General features: G+C 38.5%; 1 protein-coding gene across 2 annotated transcripts in view; it reads right to left on the bottom strand.

Annotated features, from left to right (window-relative positions):
- LOC140165875 (alcohol dehydrogenase [acceptor]-like) overlaps positions 1-8,508 on the bottom strand; it is a 67,458-nt gene extending 58,950 nt beyond the window's left edge. For both annotated transcript variants that reach the window (XM_072189215.1, XM_072189216.1), the window contains exons 1-2: positions 8,303-8,508; positions 1,166-1,231 (exon numbers count right to left, since the gene is read on the bottom strand). In XM_072189215.1, coding sequence (XP_072045316.1) covers positions 1,166-1,231; positions 8,303-8,506 — 270 coding nt within the window. In that variant the 5' untranslated portion in view covers positions 8,507-8,508. The remainder of the gene's footprint in view (positions 1-1,165; positions 1,232-8,302) is intronic.
- Between the last annotated feature and the right edge of the window lie 12,451 nt (positions 8,509-20,959).

Genomic DNA, 20,959 nt, shown 5'->3' on the forward strand with positions numbered 1-20,959 from the left:
TTATTTTGAGTGTATATCATTATAGCGCCCTCTATATATTTTGATCTATTTTTCCAGGCGAACAGGTATCATCCCTCGTACCCAGAATTCCCGGACGTGTGTAATTTGGTAACCACAATTTGCCTGTTTTTCACGATTTCTTCGGAACTGCATAGAATTGGAGTGACAAATTTCAGGATGGTAATGAACAAATATGATACCAATACTCATCAACAATGAAAATTCGGGGGATGATGCTGTCGATCGCGTTACGGGCCATACTGCAGTTACTGTCCGTTTTCCTATAGACAATACGCAGTGCTCTCACCATTGACACGTGACCTCTACAAATAGTGTATGTTAGAAGTATAGGCAATTGCCCAGTTAACGTCACTGTGTGAAAAATAACCGGCCAATATTTAAAGTACACTTCTGAAATTCTAGAAAATATAGTTTTGTAACATGTCCTGAATTTTAAGCTAATTTAGATGTTTGGAAATATTCGCATTTTGGTGTTTTAGTGTATGTTATAGGTAATAGGACATTGCCTAGTTAACGTCACTGTGTGAAAAATAAGCGGCCAATATTTAAAGTACTCTTCTGAAATTCTAGAAAATATAGTTTTGTAACATGTCCTAAATTTTTAGCTAATTTAGGTGTTTGGAAATATTCGCACTTTGGTGTTTTAGGAAGGATGTGTAAACGACAGATAACACCAAAAAATATGAAGAAATTTTTTTCAAACCGTGTTACGGTCCACAGCCATTATGTTTCTCATTTTCAAGAATGCTGGTTAACAATATGCACACTATTGTCTCATTTCGTGAACAAAGGCAACAGTATTGTTACCTTGCGTTTGCTTTATAATCGTTCACCCAACTGAAACTATAATACCAGCTCATTGCTCATTGCACAGGTAAAACAGAAACATGTGTAGTGTGGATTTAACCAGAGAAGATCTGATGTAACATAGTTGAGCTGTTTTCATTGAGTGTTATCTTGGTTTAATAGCTTTTAATGGGGTTTAAGTCCTGCAAAGGTCGTGGTGAATTCTACTGTAGACATGACTGCATCATGCCTTTAATTTGACACAATGGAGCTCCCTCCATTTTATGATTTACAATGTCTTCAATGCTACAAGACTAAAAGTTAAAAAATAGTGCTTTCTTTAATAAATTTTGCTTACCTTTCCACGAGGCCATGCAATTGTTTCGTCTGTGTATGCTTGCGCTGCGTGCTTCTGGGGAACAGTCTGAAAGTAAGTTACATAATGACCGATGTGCTAAATACGTTGGCAAAGTTACGTAATAAATCGGATTAACTACCATAGCAATAGGTGAAAACAATTTTGAATATATCGCGCTGCACTACAAGCAGGTTGAACTCATCACCTGTGGATGTCTGCAATCGTAGATTGAATACAATACCGGTCTTTTCTGGGTGCGAGTTTCAGCATGACATGGTTCAATGCAGAGGTACCGCATGAACGTACCAACAAGGGGGTGACACTAAATTCACGGTTATTCTATTAGCAACGCAAAACCTATGAAAAATTCAGCTGGTTTACTAGCTAGAAAGTGAGGCCAGTTATCGATCCGTTATGAATAATTCATGTTCGACCCCTTAGATCATGTTAATTGATATTGGCAAATAACAACGTTGTTAGTTTTGCGAACTTTGCCTGTTCAATGAGAGTATAGCGCGCCCTCAATACATCTGGGCACAAACCAGGCGAAAACGATCCAGTTTAATGAAATGGCGGACGGGTATTCCCATCAGGCACCAGTGATATGTTTTTTCAAAGAAAGTCTACTAATTTGATATGAAATGACATTTTGCAATAGCAAAGTCAAAATTAGGACTTGCTGTCAATAATATGAAGGAAATATGTGACAGAGGCAAGGTGTGAAATACAAGTAGTATTTGAAGTTATAATAACCTTTGATACCCGACCTGACCTTCCATCATGGCGCCTTATTCGTCTTATGTATTTCTATTATGCTCTCAAGTAAAATAAAATACCAATCTGCAGTAAGCAGACAGAATGTTACTTGGCTCCCAGCATGAATTATTGATTTTATACGGAGGTAAAGAAATGCACAGTTGACTATACGACTATGCAAGCCGTGCAACAATACTCCAAATATTTACGGTAAATCTGAATAGTGGTCACATGTTGAATATCATGTGTTCGGGAAATCACGTGGCAACATTTTAAGATTTCAGGCTTGTTTACTAGTTAATTGCCATTTGTACTCTTTATTATTTATCTTTGTTAATTAACATATATCTTAAATGCTGATAAATCGTGGTTGGCTGCCCATGGTATCTGTTAAATTCAATGTTTTATGAATATAATTCAACCACGCAGAGGGGGTCACGCAGAAGAATTTCACATCACCTGACTTAGCTAGATTTCGAAGCTCTGCTCTTCAAATTCATGTAATATATTTAATATGATACTAATTTTTTGTTATAACCAACTGGTACACGAAATATACTAGCTTATTACCTATACAGATAGGTTAATATCAGCCTTCACTCAGCAATTTGACATGCCCGGCATATGCAGCCATTCTCCGTCTGGATAATATGACTGTCGCCCTCAATACGTCTGGGCACAAATTTAAATAACAATACGCTATATACATATCAATGCGGCCTCATGCTAATTAAAGCTGCCCCATCCAGGAGTTCATCTATGGTACCAATGCAGAAAATTCAAAAATTGTTTTCACCTATTGCTATGGTGGTTAATTTGATTATTACATAACTTCGCCAGCGTATAAGCCCCCTACATGTCTGTGGGCATTTGCCAACAAAAATATTGACAAAACGTTTTTACATGAAGCGACACATTATATATCGATCTCACCCAACCATATAGGCAACCGTCGAAGCAACAGTTTACCTTTTCAGAGAGCAAAAAAAAATTACAAAATACGATGGCGAATTGTGCATTGTTCTCTTAAACTGCCCTATTGAATATTCAATCAAAAAGATTGAATTTTCAATCTCGCCGTCGGGTGATTTGAATTTTTCAATTTTTTTTTCAATCAAAAGGAGTGATTCTCAATCTTTTAGTGATTAAAGTTAGGGGCAAATCTTTTTCGATTGAATTTTCAGTAGAAAGGATTGATTTTCATTGTTTTTCAATCTTTCGCCGTCCCAAATTAGGGACAGGCCATTTCCAATTTAAGAGAGTGCTGGGTTGGTGTAGTTAGGGGTGGTGCAATAATCATGTGTACCCCGGGGTGGTCAATTATGGGGGGGCAAAGATTTTTGGCAGGTTAAAAGGGGGGCAAGCATTTTGCCAGGTCGAAAGGGGTGCTGGGCAAGCGATTTTGAGATGTTTTGGGCACCGTTTCTATATTACGCACTAAAAAAGTTTATGAAAATGTTAGGAACATGTTCAATATATGCAAAATTTTGGGTTCCCCAAAATATGCATGTTTAAAAGGGGGAAGATTTTTTGGCATGTCAAAAGGGGGGCAAAGGTTTTTGACGCGGAAAATGGGGGAAGCAATTTTTGACATTCCCTGTTGAGAATTGCCTACCCGGGGTACATATGATTATTGCACAGACTCTTATTGTATCTTTTGTATAGAACTACGGTATTCATGGTATTGTTTTAAAAAAAATATTGTACTTATTTGAACGATCGAGTTGTGGAGTGAGTTGCAGGGTGAGTTGTGATGTTGCGGTTGAAGCATAGATGCGTAATTCTCTTAATTCATAAAGATTAAAAAGTTAATCTATAAGATTGTCATGAATTTCTGACAACTCCACTAGTATTGCAGGCTGCAATGTATTTAAATGAAAAAATTTGTTCTACCTCTTTTGGTTTCTGTTAAGCTGAATTTATACTCGATCGCTTTTGCAGAAAAGCGATTCTCACGCATGGTCAGTGTTTACTTCCGTTTTCAGAGCGTCAAGCCGATCAATTCTCGCTATTCGCAATAAGGGCGCCGCCAGCGGTTTGCTATGTAATCGTGATGTATCATGGGAAAAGGTCGACATCCAAGTCCGCGCAATACGAATATTACCATGCTATTACATAGGAACACGTGACAATATTTTTTAGTTTGTCAATATAACGGTATTACACGCAAATCGATAGAGAAAAAATTAATTGTGCACATTTCAAATCACATTATTAAGTATTATTGAGTATCGATTCGCGTGTAACACCTTTATTTTGACAAACTAAAAAATATTGTCACGTGTTCCTATGTAATAGCATGGTAATATTCGTATTGCGCGGACTTGGATGTCGACCTTTTCCCATGATACATCACGATTACATCGCAAACCGCTGGCGGCGCCCTTATTGTGAATAGCGAGAATTGATACAAATCGCAGAGGCAAAAACGACGTCGCTTTTGCGAGTTGAAGAAATCTCAACTTTCGAGCGATACCGCTTGACGTGAATGCATCAACCAATCATTCTTAACCAACTGGATCTATTATTTTGCTACCACACCACACTTTGTCATACATTAATTCTCCCAGCCACATTTCCCTAACATAATATGATTTTTTTTTAGAAAAAGGGAAATTTAGTTTGGCAGGGGTGGGGCTCGAACTCACGCCACACCGCTATGGTGAATTCTGAATGAGCCTAGCGCCTTAGACCGCTAGGCCACATGACTTGTTGGTATCCATCTTGAAACTTTTTTGAACATATAATCGCAACTTCATCATAGGCTTACCACGTGATAAGCAAAGACAGAAAAGATACCATATTTTGGAATTTTATTTGCTTACATTTTAAAAACATTAATGTGTATTAATAGCGCTCAAATGTTAATAACTGCGTGTTCTACATACAAAAATCCGACAATAAATGGGCCTCTCATACATGCACATTGCACAATACAATATCGATTTTGACTCGCCGTGCGGCTGGACGTGCTACTCCTATAATATACATGTGTCAGTATAATGGAGCCTACCATTTTTAGTGTATACACGGTCGGAATGTTTGCAATTTATAGGAGAAGTCCACGTAGGTCCCCAAAAGTTTCTTCCAGATATTGGAGATTAGAATCCCATAAAGACGAAATAGTAATTTTTAGTGGGGACCTACGTAAATTTTACATAAAATTTTCACCATCAATTCAGTGTTTATTTACACTAATTTCAGAAAATAATTTGGCGTACATATAAAATTGAAATAAAATTCTCTGCTTTCTAAACCACATAAACTTTGGCACCGTTGGGTATTACGAATAGCTACGAATCGTCATATATGATATATTCAAATATTTTTTATACATTATGATGCTTCAGTTTTTACACAAAATATATTTCATTGAAAACCATCCCACTCGGCTATTTTAAAAAGGTAATCAGGCTTCCTCAGCATGTGCAAGAAAATAGCATTAAAAGTTTTCTTATTCTAGCGGCCTTTTAGAAATACTGGTGAACGGCGTCCACTGCTGTATTTTGATACTTACGGTTGGTCTGAACCATGGAATTATGAAAACGTTTTGGTCTTGTAACCAGGGCGGCGCCATTAGGGGGGCAAGGGGGCAATTGCCCCCCTATAATTTTCAAAAAGAGGTAAACGAAAGGAAAAAGAGAAAGAGAAGAAGGAGAGAGAAAAGGAGGGAGAGAAAGAGAGGAGGAGAAGAAGAAAAGGAGAAATTCCCCTCCCTGGCCATGGTTAAAAGGAGGAAACTCCCCCCTTCGGATCTTGGCCCTTGTGGAATGCTGACCTACGCGGTTTTAAAGTTGTTGATTTTTATATTTTGGGCCCATTTTCGGCAAATTTTCCCCCATAAAAGTCGCATGGCCTCTCTCTTGCCTTTTCTCCCAACAACTTTGGAAAAATCCTGGCTACGTCATTTTCCTGGCGCGGCAACACATGCAAGTCTGTGTCATGCAGCAATTAATCATTTTAAATAAGTTTACTTTCAGTCCGATATTACACAACTTTTACGGGGTTTCATCACATTGTATCAGAAATAGTGTAAACATTATGCACCCGGATATACGAGCGTAAATATAAGCAATTGGCTTCATTACGGCCGGCCAGGGGCGTAGCCAGGATTTATTGGGGGCTGATTTTGAAATGATGGCCCTGTTTTGGACCTTTTCCTAAAATTTTGACCAAGAAAGCATAAAGAACCTAATTTTTCGCTCGCTACACTCGCGAATGGGCAATTTTTGTCCTGACTGAAAAAGCATTTTTTTTCTCGCTACGCTCGCAAAGTGGACCTTTTCGGCTTTTAGTGATCATAGGGGGCACCTTCTAACGCTCCTGGTTTCTGACTAAAGTAACCTCATATTTGGCCATTTTAGACTAAAAAGTGCCAATTTTTTTGCGCTTCGCGCGACTTTATTTTACATTTCCACCATATTTCACTTCTCGCACATTTGTACCATGAACTTATTCTGTTGCCAAAAGGTGCTGGATTTGCCTAAAACCAGCGGGCTGAAAGTCGGGCCCGTGAATGAAATCCATAAAAATATGCGGTTAGAAAATAAATAAATAACCTAAAAGGGGTGAAAATGGTGCATCAAATGGCTTCATTTGTGCTTTCATTTTCAAAATTTTCCCAATTCTGAGGGGGCCACATCCCCCCTCAGACACCCCCCTGCGTCGCGCAAGCGCGGCGGCAGCGCTATCGCGCTGCATAACAAATTTCGAAAATTGTTTTGCCCCCCCCTATCAAAATACCCTGGCGCCGCCCCTGCTTGTAACTTCTAAATTGTTGATCTAAAGTGTATAAAAGTATACATATTTAGAATGGAAATGACCTGACAAATCCAACGGTGACGTCAGATTTATGTAAAAATGTTTACTTTTGGAGAAAATCATCAAAAAGCGTGATTTTGACCCACAAATTTACGTACACCGTAACTAATTATTTTTTCAGTAAAAAAATCTTTCTTATTAATTTTCAAAAACTAGGTATGAAAATCTAGGAACGGTTTTTTTATTTTTTTGAATTTTGACCATCTTTTAGGAATATTTGATAAAAATGGTGGAAATTTGACAGTTTCAGCCTAATTTAGGCAATAGGGCCTACTGGTGTAAATTTTTGTTTTTTTGACGGAAATTAAAAAAAATGAAAAAACGGCTCCTAGAGGAAAAGGCGCTGTACACGATAAGACCAAAATCTTACCTTTATTTTCTGTAATGAATCTGTTAGCTTGTACGAAAAAAAACGCACGAACATGAACACGTTTTAAATCGCCGTTTTGTATCAAAAGTGGCAGTGGATAGCAATCAAACAACGCTTGTTTTCAAATGTGATCATCTCGATTCCTGCAATTCACGCAGCTCGTAGTTGTAATTAAGATACAACTTCCACGAAAATCCAAGCAATATTTTCCATAAAAAAGAGGAATATTGTTCATCAAGTTTTTACACAAAAAATATTTCATTGAAAACCCTCCCACTCGGCGATTTCATAAAGGTAACCACGCTTCCCTAGAATGTGTAATAAATTAGCATTAATTTTTTTCTTATTTTAGCAGCATTCTAGACACTCTGGCGTACGGCAATGACTGCTGTAATTTGTGACATGCTCATATCGTGTTGCATACCAATGGATACTTTATTCTCCTTTACAATAACACCACATTTGAAATAATCACCTTTTTCACGCCTGAGTATACGTACACGTCTTGTGAATGTAGTGGGGTTTCAAACCGAATGTGCCAAGTTGACCATTATTCTGTGCATACTGTAATCCCATATCTCCACAATCTGGGACCTCATGCAATCCTCCAAGACGACAAAGCTCGACCCTACAGAGCCAGGGTAGTCAACGACTACCTACAGAATATGGGAGTAGAGAGAATGGAAATGGCCTGCCATCAGCCCAGACATCAACCCGATTCAACACTTGTGAAACCAGCTTAGTCGTCCCAGAGTAGCCAATGCAACCACATTGAATGACCTGCGACGAGTCCTGGTTGAAGAACGGAATGCCATTCCACAGTAACGTGTGACCAGGTTGGTGAGCAACATGAGGAGGACGTGCCTTGCTATTGTGGCTGCGTGTGTGTTTAGTGACTAGTGTTGTTTGAGCACAGAATAATGGTCAATTTGGCACATTCTGTTTGAGACCCCACTACATTCACAAGACGCGTACTCAGCCGTGAAAAAGGTGATTGTGTCAAATGTGGTGTCATTGTAAAGGAAAATAACGTAGCTATCCATAGATATGAAACACGATATGAACATGTCACAAATAATCTGAGATATAGGCCTAGATGGTTTAAAAAAACTTTTCAAACTTTTGTGAGGAGTTTAGATACACTAGAGGAAAATTACGCTCTCTGTCCTGTTTCACAAACGTTTACGCACCTTAAAACTCCAATCTATGTCGGTTTGCCACAGCGTTCCAACCATTGCAGGTATAGATATATTAGGATAATCATGATAATCCTTATCAGATGGTCCTGCTTCCAACAGGAGAACAGTAGAATTGGAATCTTCTGACAACCGAGAAGCAACTACACATCCTGCGCTTCCTGCACCGATCACAATATAGTCATACATGGCCGGCATTTTGAACTGAACTATATTGTACAAAGTGCACACAGTGCAGACTATAAGTAGTAGGGAAAGGGGGATACGAGCTCATTTCTGTCATTTTTCTGTGTAACCTTAGATCCATTTTTTCAGGGCAAAATACAGGGGAAAATTTAACAAAAAAAATTACACAGGATTATACAGAACAATAATTTACACAGGATATATACAGAAAAAACAACAACACAGGATTGCACAGAAAAAACAACAACACCGGATTACACAGAAAAAACAACAACACTGGATTACACAGAAAAAACAACAGCACAGGATTACACAGAACAAACAACAACACAAGATTACACAGAAAAACATCCTTGCATTTTTAATTCACCCCAATCCAAATTACACGGAAAAATTCTCCTGCATTTCAATCTTATCAAAAAAAAAAAAAATGCAGGGGTAAAATTTCCCCTGCATTTTTTTTTAACCTCTTCATCAAAATCAAAAAATTTTTGATTAAAAAAAAAAAATTTTATTAAAAAAATCTTATAATAAAAAAATGGAATCGTTTAAAAATTATCGCAACATCGAAAAAGAAATTACTCTTGAGTCAAAAGTTGAAAACAAGCATTTGTTTGTATTTTACAAGGATCAGTGGATTCAGCTTAGTCATAAGAAAAATCCAGACAAATTTTTTGGTTATCATACGATGATTAATCGATATGATGGAATTTTGTGTACTGAACTTGGGCTGTGTAATCCGCTTAAATATTCGAAAGAGCTATATTTGAGACACAAAGAATCATATAAAAAGGCTTCTAAAAAATATTATGCTAAAAAGAAAGCAGAAAAAATCAATTTAGAAAAATAAATATTTTGGTTTAAAAAGAATATAATAAAAAATAAAGCTAGAATGATTATTCGTAAAATTTCAACCGCGAAAGAATTTCGCGAATACGCTAGAAAAAACGGATATCGAGGATACTCTAAACTGAAAAAGGAAGAGTTGAGAAAATTAATCAGCAAGCCTCCTCCGGATTACAAGACGATCGAGGAAGCAAAAAATGAAGACAGACGACAAAGAGGAGAGTACACCAAAAGGAATTAAACACGCTTGCAAAAATGCAGGCCTTCGAGGATACTCAAAACTGAACAAAGATGCACTCAATGAAAAACTCAAGGAAAATTACATCCTTTCTTCGAAAATTTTTGACATTCAGGAACCTTCCAAAGAACCTCGTCATTCATTCAACACTAAAAAGACCAATTCGGCTCTTAACAACTTTGTCGAACAGTACACGATTGGTGGACGTGATGGTTATGACCCCAGCATCTTCTTTGTAACTGTCAAACAAAGCATTATTAGCCTTTTTTCAAACAACAGACAGAAAAAAGTTCATTTGGTCTTTAAGTGCCTGTTTGAAAAAACAAATTTACAAACTGGTGAAACTGATGTTATAGAAAGCACATTTCGTTCTACCACGAAGGAAATTCTAGCGGGTACGGATCTTGATGATTTTTATGAAACTACGACGAGTCAAATTCTAGAAAATATCGCTACATTCCAAAACAGTGGGAGTGGTTGGATATTCAAGGAGATCGTATCTCTAGAGATTCACACGGCCAAGTACCAACCGATGCAAGGAGGTTCATACATTCCACTTCCAGAATTTTTAGCCAAAAAGGAAGCGATCATCAATCTTAAGAATGATGACCAACAGTGTTCTAAATGGTCTGTTGCTAGAGCCCTACATCCAGTTGCTAAAAATGCTGAAAGAATAGACAAAAAGTTGAAAGCAAAAGCGGATTTACTTAACTGGAAAGACATTCCTTTCCCAACTACTCTTAAAGACTGGGACAAATTTGAAAAAAACAATCCATCGATTTCTGTCAATGTCTCGGGATACGCCGAAAAAAAAAATCATCCGAGAGGTTGTACAAAATGAAGTCTACCCGCTTAGAACAAGTCCTTACTCTAATAGTCGAGAGCACGAAGTTGATCTTCTTTTATTTTGGGTAAAAATAAGGATGGCTATGACACCCAGCACTATTGTGTGATTAAGAGCATGAGCAGATTGCAATATGGACAAAAGTATAAAAAGAAGGTAAAGCGTTACTATTGTCGAAATTGTTACTCTTCCTTTACTTCTCAAGAACGTCTTGGCGTTCATAAAGACCTATGCAATCTGCATGAAACCGTGAAAATTGAAATGCCAGATCCAGAGAAGGATTCATTTCAGTATTTTAAACATCATTTTAAGTTTCAGAACGTTCCCTTTGTTGTGTACGCCGATTTTGAATCTTTTACAAAACCGATTCACACATGTCAACCAAGCCCCAAAGACTCCTACACTAATAAGTATCAGAAGCATGAACCATCAGGCTTTTGTTATTACATCAAGTGTTTTGATGACTCTGTATACACGCAAGAACCGGTCATTTTTACCAAGGAATCCGAGGATGATGATGTGGCTCAGATTTTTGTGGAAACTCTAGAGGAAAACATCAAAGAGATCCATCAACAATTTAAGTTCCAAAAGGAGATGATCTTTGGATCCAAGGAAAAAAGGATCTTTGAAAAGTCTACCCACTGCCACATTTGTAAGGATCCACTGACTCCTAATGATAAAGATAATTACAACGTCAGATACCACTGTCACTATAAGGGAACCTTTAGAGGAGCTGCCCACAATATCTGCAATATAAAATATAGGAAACCAAAGTTCTTTCCTGTGATTTTCATAATCTAGCTGGATATGACGCTCATCTGTTTATTAAGAATCTTGGCAAAACAGAGGGAGAGATTGACTGTATTCCTTCCAATGAAGAGAAGTACATCTCATTCACTAAGAAGATATTGGTTGATACTTTTACCAATAAGGAAGGAAAAGAAATGGAAGTTAAGCGAGATCTTAGATTTATCGATAGTTTTAAATTCATGACTGCTGGGTTGGGTAAACTCGTCGAAAATTTGGACTCATTTTTTGAAATATCAAAATTTTTCCAAGAAGATCGGCTTAAGCTTTTATTAAGAAAAGGTGCATACCCCTATGATCACGTTAACTCTCTTGAGAAACTTCAGGAAACTAGTCTCCCTTCCAAGCAAGCGTTTTATTCCAAGCTCAACGAATCAGAAATTTCTGACGAGGACTATCAGCACGCACAAAATGTTTGGAATACTTTCAAGATGAAAACTATGAGGGAGTACCACGATCTGTATCTTAAATCCGACGTTCTTCTTCTAGCGGATGTTTTTTGAGAGTTTTAGGAAAGTATGCTTGAAAAATTACAAATTAGATCCTTGTTGGTATTACACAGCCCCCGGATTGTCCTACGACGCCATGCTAAAAACGACGGGTGTAAAATTGGAACTCCTTATGGATTATGACATGGCTATGATGATTGAAAAAAAGGAATCAGAGGTGGGATTTCTATGATTTCAACCAGATATTCAGAAGCAAATAACAAATACATGGGATCCGACTTCGATTCAAACAAGCCCTCCAAGTATATTCAATACCTCGACGCTAATAACCTCTACGGCTGGGCTATGAGTCAACCATTGCCAACCGGAGATTTTGAGTGGATGACTCCGAATCAGCTAGACTCCTGGAATACACACCCTTGTATTTTGGAAGTGGACTTGAAGTATCCACAAGAACTTCATGATCTTCATGATGACTAACCCCTAGCACCTGAAAGAGTCACCATAAACAGGGTGGAAAAACTCATTCCAAATCTTGGAGATAAGGAAAAATACATCATTCATCACACAGCTTTAAAACAGTACCTAGACCTTGGACTTAAATTAACTAAGATCCACAGAGGAATCAAATTTAATGAGAGCCCCTTTATGAAAAAGTACATCGATCTGAATACCAAGCTTCGTACTCAAGCCAAATCGGAGTTTGAGAAGGATTTCTTCAAATTGATGAATAACAGCGTTTTTGGGAAAACGATGGAAAACATTCGAAACAGAGTGAACGTTCATCTTGTAACCAGCGAAGCCAAAGCTCGGAAGTTAATCTCAAGACCCAACTTCGACCGATACACTATCTTTGATGAAAATCTTGTGGCTGTTCACATGAAAAAAATCAAACTGCGCTTCAACAAGCCAATATATCTTGGAATGAGTATCCTAGATATTTCTAAGACAAAGATGTATGACTTTCACTACAATTACATTAAGAAAAAGTATGAAGACAGGGCAAAGCTTTGTGCGACCGATACTGACTCATTGCTTTATGAAATCCAGACCGAAGATTTTTACAAGGACATCACTCCAGACGTGAAAAAAATCTTTGACACTTCAAATTATCCGAAGGATCATCCATCAAAAATTTTGATCGGAAAGAACAAAAAAGTTCCCGGCATGTTCAAAGACGAAGCCGGAGGAAAGCAAATCACCGAATTTGTTGGTCTTAGAGCAAAGTTGTACTCTTACAAAATGCATGAGGGAAAAGAGGAAAAGAGATGTAAGGGTGCCAAAAAAGCAGTCGTTGAAAGAAAAATTACCTTTGACGACTACGAGCGTTGTCTCTTCGATGAGAAACCTCTAATGAGAAAGATGAATGTGATTAGGAGTTACAAGCACGAGGTGTACACTGAAACCATCAACAAAGTTGCCCTAGATCCGCACGATGACAAACGAATCATACTTGAGGACAAAATTCACACACATGCACACGGTTACTGTGTTGAAAAACTTGAATAAGAAATTTTACTTCAAAACTCTGTCGGTGGCAACTGTGTACCCTCGGGTACTATCATAAGCTCCTGTCTAACAAACGCTCTTTTTGGTGCACCTTCACTCAAATAATACAAAATTGGATCACCCGGTGTCCTCACGATACTATCAACCGTGTAAGTTTCCAGAGACCAAATGGGATCGGTTGCGCGTCTTCTTTCACCTCCCTCCAACTCTCCGGGAGCGTAAAGATATCTCAATCTCACGTTACCTGGAATTTCAATCTCATTTTTCAACTTCTGTGGAGCTGAAGACATCGTTTTAATCTTTTTCTTCTTGATAGCATCAACCGGTTTCATTCCTATCAGCCGAGTCTCTTCGCTGTTCAAAGCTCTGATCACATCCGGAAGCCTACCCACCCACTCGGTAGACCTCACATTTTTCTGACCACGAGCTTCCATCAGTATTTCCTGCGAGTACTGATGACCAAACAGTCTTTCAGCCAAAGTTCTGTTGAATCTTTCAACAATTGCCTGAGCTCTATGTTGACCAGGCAACCCTCTTCTGATATTAACCTTGTGCGTTTTTATCACTTCGTTCACTTTGCCCATGAATTCTCTTCCAGGATCGACCTGCAGAAGCTTCGGCCACTTTAAAACTCGAGAGTAAATTTTCTCAAATGCCTTAGCCACCTCCCCAGATTCCTTCGAGCTCAGAGGCTCAGCTTCCTTGTATCTGCTCGCGACATCCACCACAGTCAACGCGTACTTGTAAAGCTTTTTTCCTTTACTCGGTCTGTCGTGAGGGAGAAACAACAAATCGGCTTGATGAACTTCATTAGGTACACTTACGTTAAATTTTGCTCTGGGAATGTACTTCGGAGGTGGTAGGTAAATTTGCCACTGAGTCTGCTTTTTTAAAAAATTTTAGCTTTTTCTTTCGTCACTCCAGCCTCTTTCGCCAGCTTGTCTATCGCAGAAACACCCTTCCAATACCCTCTCGGACTGTAGTAAACCTTAGACATTTTAGTTTCAGCCATCTTTTATTTTTAACCCCGATTTGAAAATAAAAACAGTTTAAGAAAATCCTAATTAATAAAAAAGCGAACAAAATGGCAAAACAATCAAGCATAACGAAGCAAGAATTTGAAAAATTGTAAAAAAAAAAAAATTGCCAGATATTTTGAAATGGGTTGAACTAGAAGAAGGTGGAATTTATGAAGTTACCAACTTTGAGTTTATAGAGACTAGAATCGGAAAATCCGGTGTTTGGAGTCCTTCACTTCTAACCAAAACGCTAGAAAACTTGGTCCTAGATAAATTCTCCACTCTTCATGTTAAACCTACGGGTCTAAAAATGAGTAAAACGTCGGAGAACATGTACCACAGTTTTGAACATGTTGTAAAGCCTGCCATTCATGACGAAGACTCAGACTAGTCGTACAGTCTACCATAACCAACAAAAAATCTCCTTTAGACATTCAGTCTAAAGGAGATTTTTATTGTTACAAAAATGAAGTGTACGAGTAAATATAAGCGTTGTTTTTGCAAATTGTGTAAAAGAAAACTCGTCTCCGAAAACAGAACAAAAACCGATCTGTCTATACGGTACTGAATTTAATCAGTTGTTTAAAGAACCCACGCGAGTGCAAAGCATACCAAAATGTGAAAATTGTAACTCAAAATACATGGTGGGTGACGTGTGCTATGATTGTGGTTTTGAAAACGACACACCTCTTAACGTGAACTCACCACGAGTTGACATCGATCAAATTCGACAACCAATAAAATACTGCGAAACCAAGATCAACCAGTTTGAAGAATACATCGAAGTCTACAGTGGAAATGTTACGAGTACTTCTGAGATTTTGATCGACGAGTTTGTTACAAAAATGAAGTGTACGAGTAAATATAAGCGTTGTTTTTGCAAATTGTGTAAAAAGAAAACTCGTCTCCGAAAACAGAACAAAAACCGATCTGTCTATACGGTACTGAATTTAATCAGTTGTTTAAAGAACCCGCGCGAGTGCAAAGCATACCAAAATGTGAAAATTGTAACTCAAAATACAGTGAAAATGTTACGAGTACTTCTGAGATTTTGATCGACGAGTTTGTTAAAAAAATATAAAAAAATAAAAAATTGTTCGAGTCCCTGAGTAAAAAAGACTTGTTAAAAGTCTTGAGATCAGACCCGGTTTTTTCAAACGCCGTTCACAAGATTTACTACAAAGTTACGGGTAATTTCCCCGTTGATTTTTGTCATGATCGCATTAATTTGTTATGCGATCTTGATAATATACTGAAAATTTATCTACAAAATAAACCCAAGAGAAATAATTTTAACATCCACTACACTCTTTTTACCTACTCAAACGAAGAAATTATCTCGTAACTCTCGATGATTTTCCAGAGATTAGAGGCTCAGCTCCCACCCAAATACTTTTATCCAAAGTATTTGATAGCGACCACACCGGTTCCGAGCAATCCCAGTCCGATCAAAGCTAACTCCCCATTTTGGATCGATTTTGTTTGATCTTCGTCGAGATACTCTCCATCATAAAGTTGTGGTTCGGGTGGAAAAGAATCCATCAAAATTCCCGTTAAATTATAATACTGTCTCATCGCGTCATCGAAAAAAAAAAAGGTTCTCTCCGCGTGACCCTGTTTTTTAATTGATCGTTAATGTAATCTATTCTTGAAAGACGCGCTAGATTCCAAGAATCTCGGTCGTGCTGAAGTTTTTCGAGAGCGAGATCGTGTCTTTTGCGTTCTTCCGAACTACTAAGAGAGTTGAACAGATAATTGCTTCCTGAAAATGCCAAAGCGTTAACCATGGCTCCACCAACCATGAATGCGATCGACGCCATTTTTCTCTTTATTTTTACAAAAACCCCTCTTAGCACTATCTGTGTGCTAAGAGGGTTTTTTTAATACACCTAACTACTATAAACGGCATGACTAAGTTATAATTTCATCCGGAAGAATTCCCCGATTTATGATATAATCTCTGAGCATCGTAGCCGAATAGACGCTCAAAGTCAACTTTCCAATATCCTTTACATCAAGCTGCGAGAGATTAGCTGGCTTTATTTTCATGAAATTGTTCATAACGAATGAGTTAGCCCATACACCGAGACTTATCATTACAGCGTGATACGCGCCGTTTACGATCATTTTTACGTTTGGATTGGTTTCTGCCATCTTCTTTATTGTAACTAAAAATTAAAAGGATCACCTTTTGGTTGACGGTTGTCCGCTGTGGTCATTGTGGGTGGGTTTTAGTCGTAGACATTTTGTTCGTGGTAGAATATTTATATGTTACTACCCCCCCAACGAAGCTAACCGCTCCGACAAGAACTGGAATTAACAACCAGTTTGATGTGGTTACTTTTTCTAGAGGTGTGCCTAACGTTTCGTCTACGGTAGGCGAGTTTTCTTGTGTTATTTCCTCTGCTTCATAGGCTTTTAATTTTGCTAATTTTTCTTTGTTTTTAGGGCTAATGCCTTTCCAGCAGCAACCCTCTTCGGATCTTTGACTTTTGCTTGACTCACTTTTGCTATAACTTTTGTCGGCTTTGCAGATGTTGTTGTTACTGTTGACATTTCGACCTTGGATAGTGGTTTGGTTTCTTGATCACTCATCTTTTATTATTAAAAAAAAATCTAAGCACTATCTGAGCACCATCTAAGCACTATCTGAGCACTATCTAAGCAATTTTGCTCAGATATCTAAGCACTATCTAAGCACTATCTAAGCACCATCTAAGCAAATTTGCTCAGATATCTGAGCACCATCTGAGCAAGTGCTATAAATAAAAAAATCAAGAGAACCTCTTGATTTTTTAGTTTTAGGAGTTGGGAGTCGTCCGTCGTACACTCCGTTTCTGGAGGAGGGTCAACTTTTTTAATACTGTTGCTAGTTAACAGAATAGCCTCCAACGGAGCTAGCATATGTTCAAAACTATGATACAATCCACTGGTCCATTTGTTTAAAGCTAAATCGATAAAGGGTCCTTCGTTCAGAGACTCTCCCAAAGCATCGCGATCGGTAATTACAAAATTTTTGGAAGAAAAGTCCAATCAAATTTATATAAGTGGTGACAAGGTACTTTTTCATCGATTTGGTCACTATCCCACCCATGTGAGCCTCGTATCTGCCGTAGAGTCTCGTCAGACTCTTTTGATCAAGCCTATCAATCTCAGCGGAGGTTATATTTTTCCCAAATACTCTTTGCTTTTTCCTGTCTCTACTACACCGATCAACTGTTCCCGTAGTTGTTCCGTTTTGGTAAAGTCCGTGTTTACAGGTTCCTCCTGTGTAGTTGTACAGTCTACCTTAGGCAGAATATCTACCGTAGGCATCGTTTTGTTCAAAGTAGACAAAACACCATATTCATCGCCTCGTTAACTATATCTTCAACTTCAGTCATGATTTTCTTTATTTGATTATAAAATTCATGTTAACGAGCTTTTTTAATCTGTACTCAAATCCTCTGGGTGGACATAAAAAAGATTTAATTTTGAATATTGATTTTTTCTAGTTTTTATTTAATGCCTCCCTCTTTTCTTTGGGAACTACTTTGTTCTCTTTCATGATGGTGGTAAAATCATCTTCATCTTTACAATAGAAGGTGGACAGCCATTTGATCTGTCTTCTAATAGTTTTGGGAACTGCCACGTAAGCTTGAGTGAGCATCCAAAGAGAGCAGTTGTCGTGTCTGCCAGAACAAGCGAGTTTTGTTAAAACGCTTCTTTTTTTGTCGATTCCTTCTTCGGTTATGCTATCGTCGATCAAAAACAGAACCTGGGAGTCATCCATTTTTCCGACAATTTCCCAAAATACCTTGATCGATAATTGAAATTGATCGTCTTTGTCAGGAAACCATTCTTCTGGATCGATCATAAATACTTGGTAAGGATTATCAAAAATCCACCGCCTACCTCGGTAAGTCGAATTATTAACCCAGTTCGGACAGATAATCACTATGTAAGCAAAAAATCCACGATATTCGTTTTCTAATAGATTTAAAACATGCTCGGTTTTGCCGGACATGGTTTCGCCTGAGATTATCGCCGAGTGCGCGTGTTTTGGAAACATCTTTTATTTTTTAGTATTTTACGCTCTGCAATCTTCCGGCTTCGATATTTACCTGCGCATCCTGTATGAAGTACACGTAAGCGTTCAACGCTCCTGCAGCCTCGGCTTCTTTTTCGATTTCGATTTGAATACTCTGACTAGCTCCCTCAATTCTCCTACCAGATCCATGCAGCGTGTCATCATCCGTGGTTCTCATGTCCAACCAGAGTGAGTCCATACTTGGTCGTGAGATAATCTCGCCTCCTCACATCAGCCAATCCCGCTTCCTTGATTACGTGTGGAACAGTTCTGAATTTTCCATCCGCGAAGTGCTTTTGAATTTCTTTGAAGTGATGGTGAGGCAGCATCCCAGAGGAGTGCAGCTGATTTGGAATACCGTCGAGCGTTGTTGAAACTTTCTTGATCTGTGGGTTGTAGAACTTTTCGGTATCTCGAGCGTAATTGGCTCCTCCTCCATCCGCAGCTGGGTCTACGAAGAGAATCAGAATACCTTTCATGGACTTTGCTCGCGGTGCTAGAGTGATATTCAAGACGGTGTCTGACTTGTTAAGCGACTCTTTGCTGTGTCTGATGACTCTGTCGTACATGACGACGCTTTTTCCATTCACCCTGTTCCTAAGAGCCATCGCTAGCTCAGGATCATTGACTACATCAAACTCAAGGGTAATATCTGAGATGGAATAGCTGGCTGCTGTATCCGTGGACACCACGACTTTTCCGTAATTGTTGAACGTCAGCTCGTAACTCAGCCTGTCCTTCATCTCGTACTGGAAATATGGATTATGAGAATTCAGCATCTCAAAGTCCAGAGGGATGCAGAACATGTTGTCGCCGAAGGACTTTCCTACAGCAACATCCTTGGCATCTGTACCTTTGTCACCAGCGTCGATTCTTATTTTTCGACCTGCCGCAGACTGGATGCCCTGATCAGCGGCGTTCTCTCTTTCCTCGCTCGTCTTCCAGAGATCTTGGTAGCATAGGAATATATCAGCATCGTTCAGAGTGAAGATGCTCTGTCCTTCCAATTTAACCTCAATTTTTGACACTATCGCTCTTCCGAGATTATTTACGATAGTCCTGTTAAGATCTTGATTTCCACCAGAGGCGGAATTTAGAGCAATCTTGAACCAAAGAAAACTCGTTCCAGGGTATATTACGTCATCTTTTCCAAGACCAGGAAATCTCACCGTGAGAATTCCGGTTTGGTCGATGGTACTCGGAACGTGCGTATTTCGAATGCTACGTCTTTCACCTTTAACTCCTCGCGCTTTGCGAAGTTGTCGGTATGGGTCCAATTTGTATCCGTATTCAGTTGCCATCTTTCTTTTTATTATTACAAAGTTCATTCAAAAAAAGTGTAAAATAAAAAACAAAATGGCAGCAGATGGATTTAATGATATATCGATGAATACCATTGACGATCTTGATGCTGATGAAAAAAGTCCTCTATTACCTCAGGATGAACAAGATGACAGCTTTGCTGATAGTTCATTTAATCATAGCGTTCTTGAGGTGCCTAATCAGGGGCAAAGACCAAATTGGGCGAGAGACACAGTTCCGCTTGGTCTAACTGAAGAAACTCGAGCATCCAAAGAAGAGGTGGATGCTCGTATTAATGCGTTCAAACAATTTAATAAGGTGGAAAAAGATATCAGTATATATAAATTTGAGGGAGACAAAGATGGTCGTTTATGGGTTAGATGGGGTGAAAATGGGTGTTATTGACTCACAAATCTAAGCCACAAAATTTCTACAAGCAGTCAACTCTGCAAAAATACCTGGGACAGGAGTAAATTTTTCAAAGCCTTAGGATTAATACCCGAAATATCACCTGAAGTTGAGGCTGCGGCTTTGAATGTGGTCAGTGAAGCACAGACTCAGATTAATAAGATAGATAACGGAGAAGAAGTAGAATTAGAAGAAGTAAATAAAAGCGTCGATAGATTGTTATTAAGCACCCAAGAGGACGGGGGTAAAACATCATTTGATCAAGATGTAAGGGCAGCGTCGCCAGAGGCTGAGACCTCATTTACTGAACCGCAAACCACTGAACATGAACTACCAGGTGATGTCAACTCATTTACCCCAAGAACTGTGAGAAACCTTCAAAGACAACATAAATACACAAACACAATCACACGACAAATTGAAATAGCAAAGGCAAAAATTGCAATAAACAATGAGTTAAAAAAAAAAAAAAAAAGAGAAAAAGATAATCCAGAAACAGAGCAGGAAAGAAAAGAGGTGCTTAAAAATGAAATCAAGAGGCTCGAAGAAGAAAACAATGCTCAACAAGAAACCTTGGATGCCATAAAACCTCAACTTAGAAATCAGCTTGTGGCGATTCGAGAAACAATTCGCAAAGTACTGTATGTAGACAAAACATTAAAGGAAAGACTTAAAACTTTGTTTATAGAGCAAGGAGTTACCATCGTATCATTGATTACAGCAATTGGTATGACAATTGCTACCGTTGTTGAGGGAATACTCTTAGCCACCAAATCAGCAATTTCAGCCGTCACTCCAGCACCTAAGCCTGTGCCTCCAAAACCAGGTCCAGGACCAGACCCTGGTCCAAAGCCACCAGAGCCTCCAAAGCCAAAAACGTGGACAGATTGGTTCAAAAATCAACTGCAAAAGATTGCAAATCTTCTATTAAAATTAGGAGAGAAAGCCTTGATAGCTCTTCCAGGAGTCATCGG

Source organism: Amphiura filiformis, chromosome 12, assembly GCF_039555335.1.
Source record: "Amphiura filiformis chromosome 12, Afil_fr2py, whole genome shotgun sequence".
Classification (NCBI taxonomy): Eukaryota; Metazoa; Echinodermata; class Ophiuroidea; order Amphilepidida; family Amphiuridae; genus Amphiura; species Amphiura filiformis.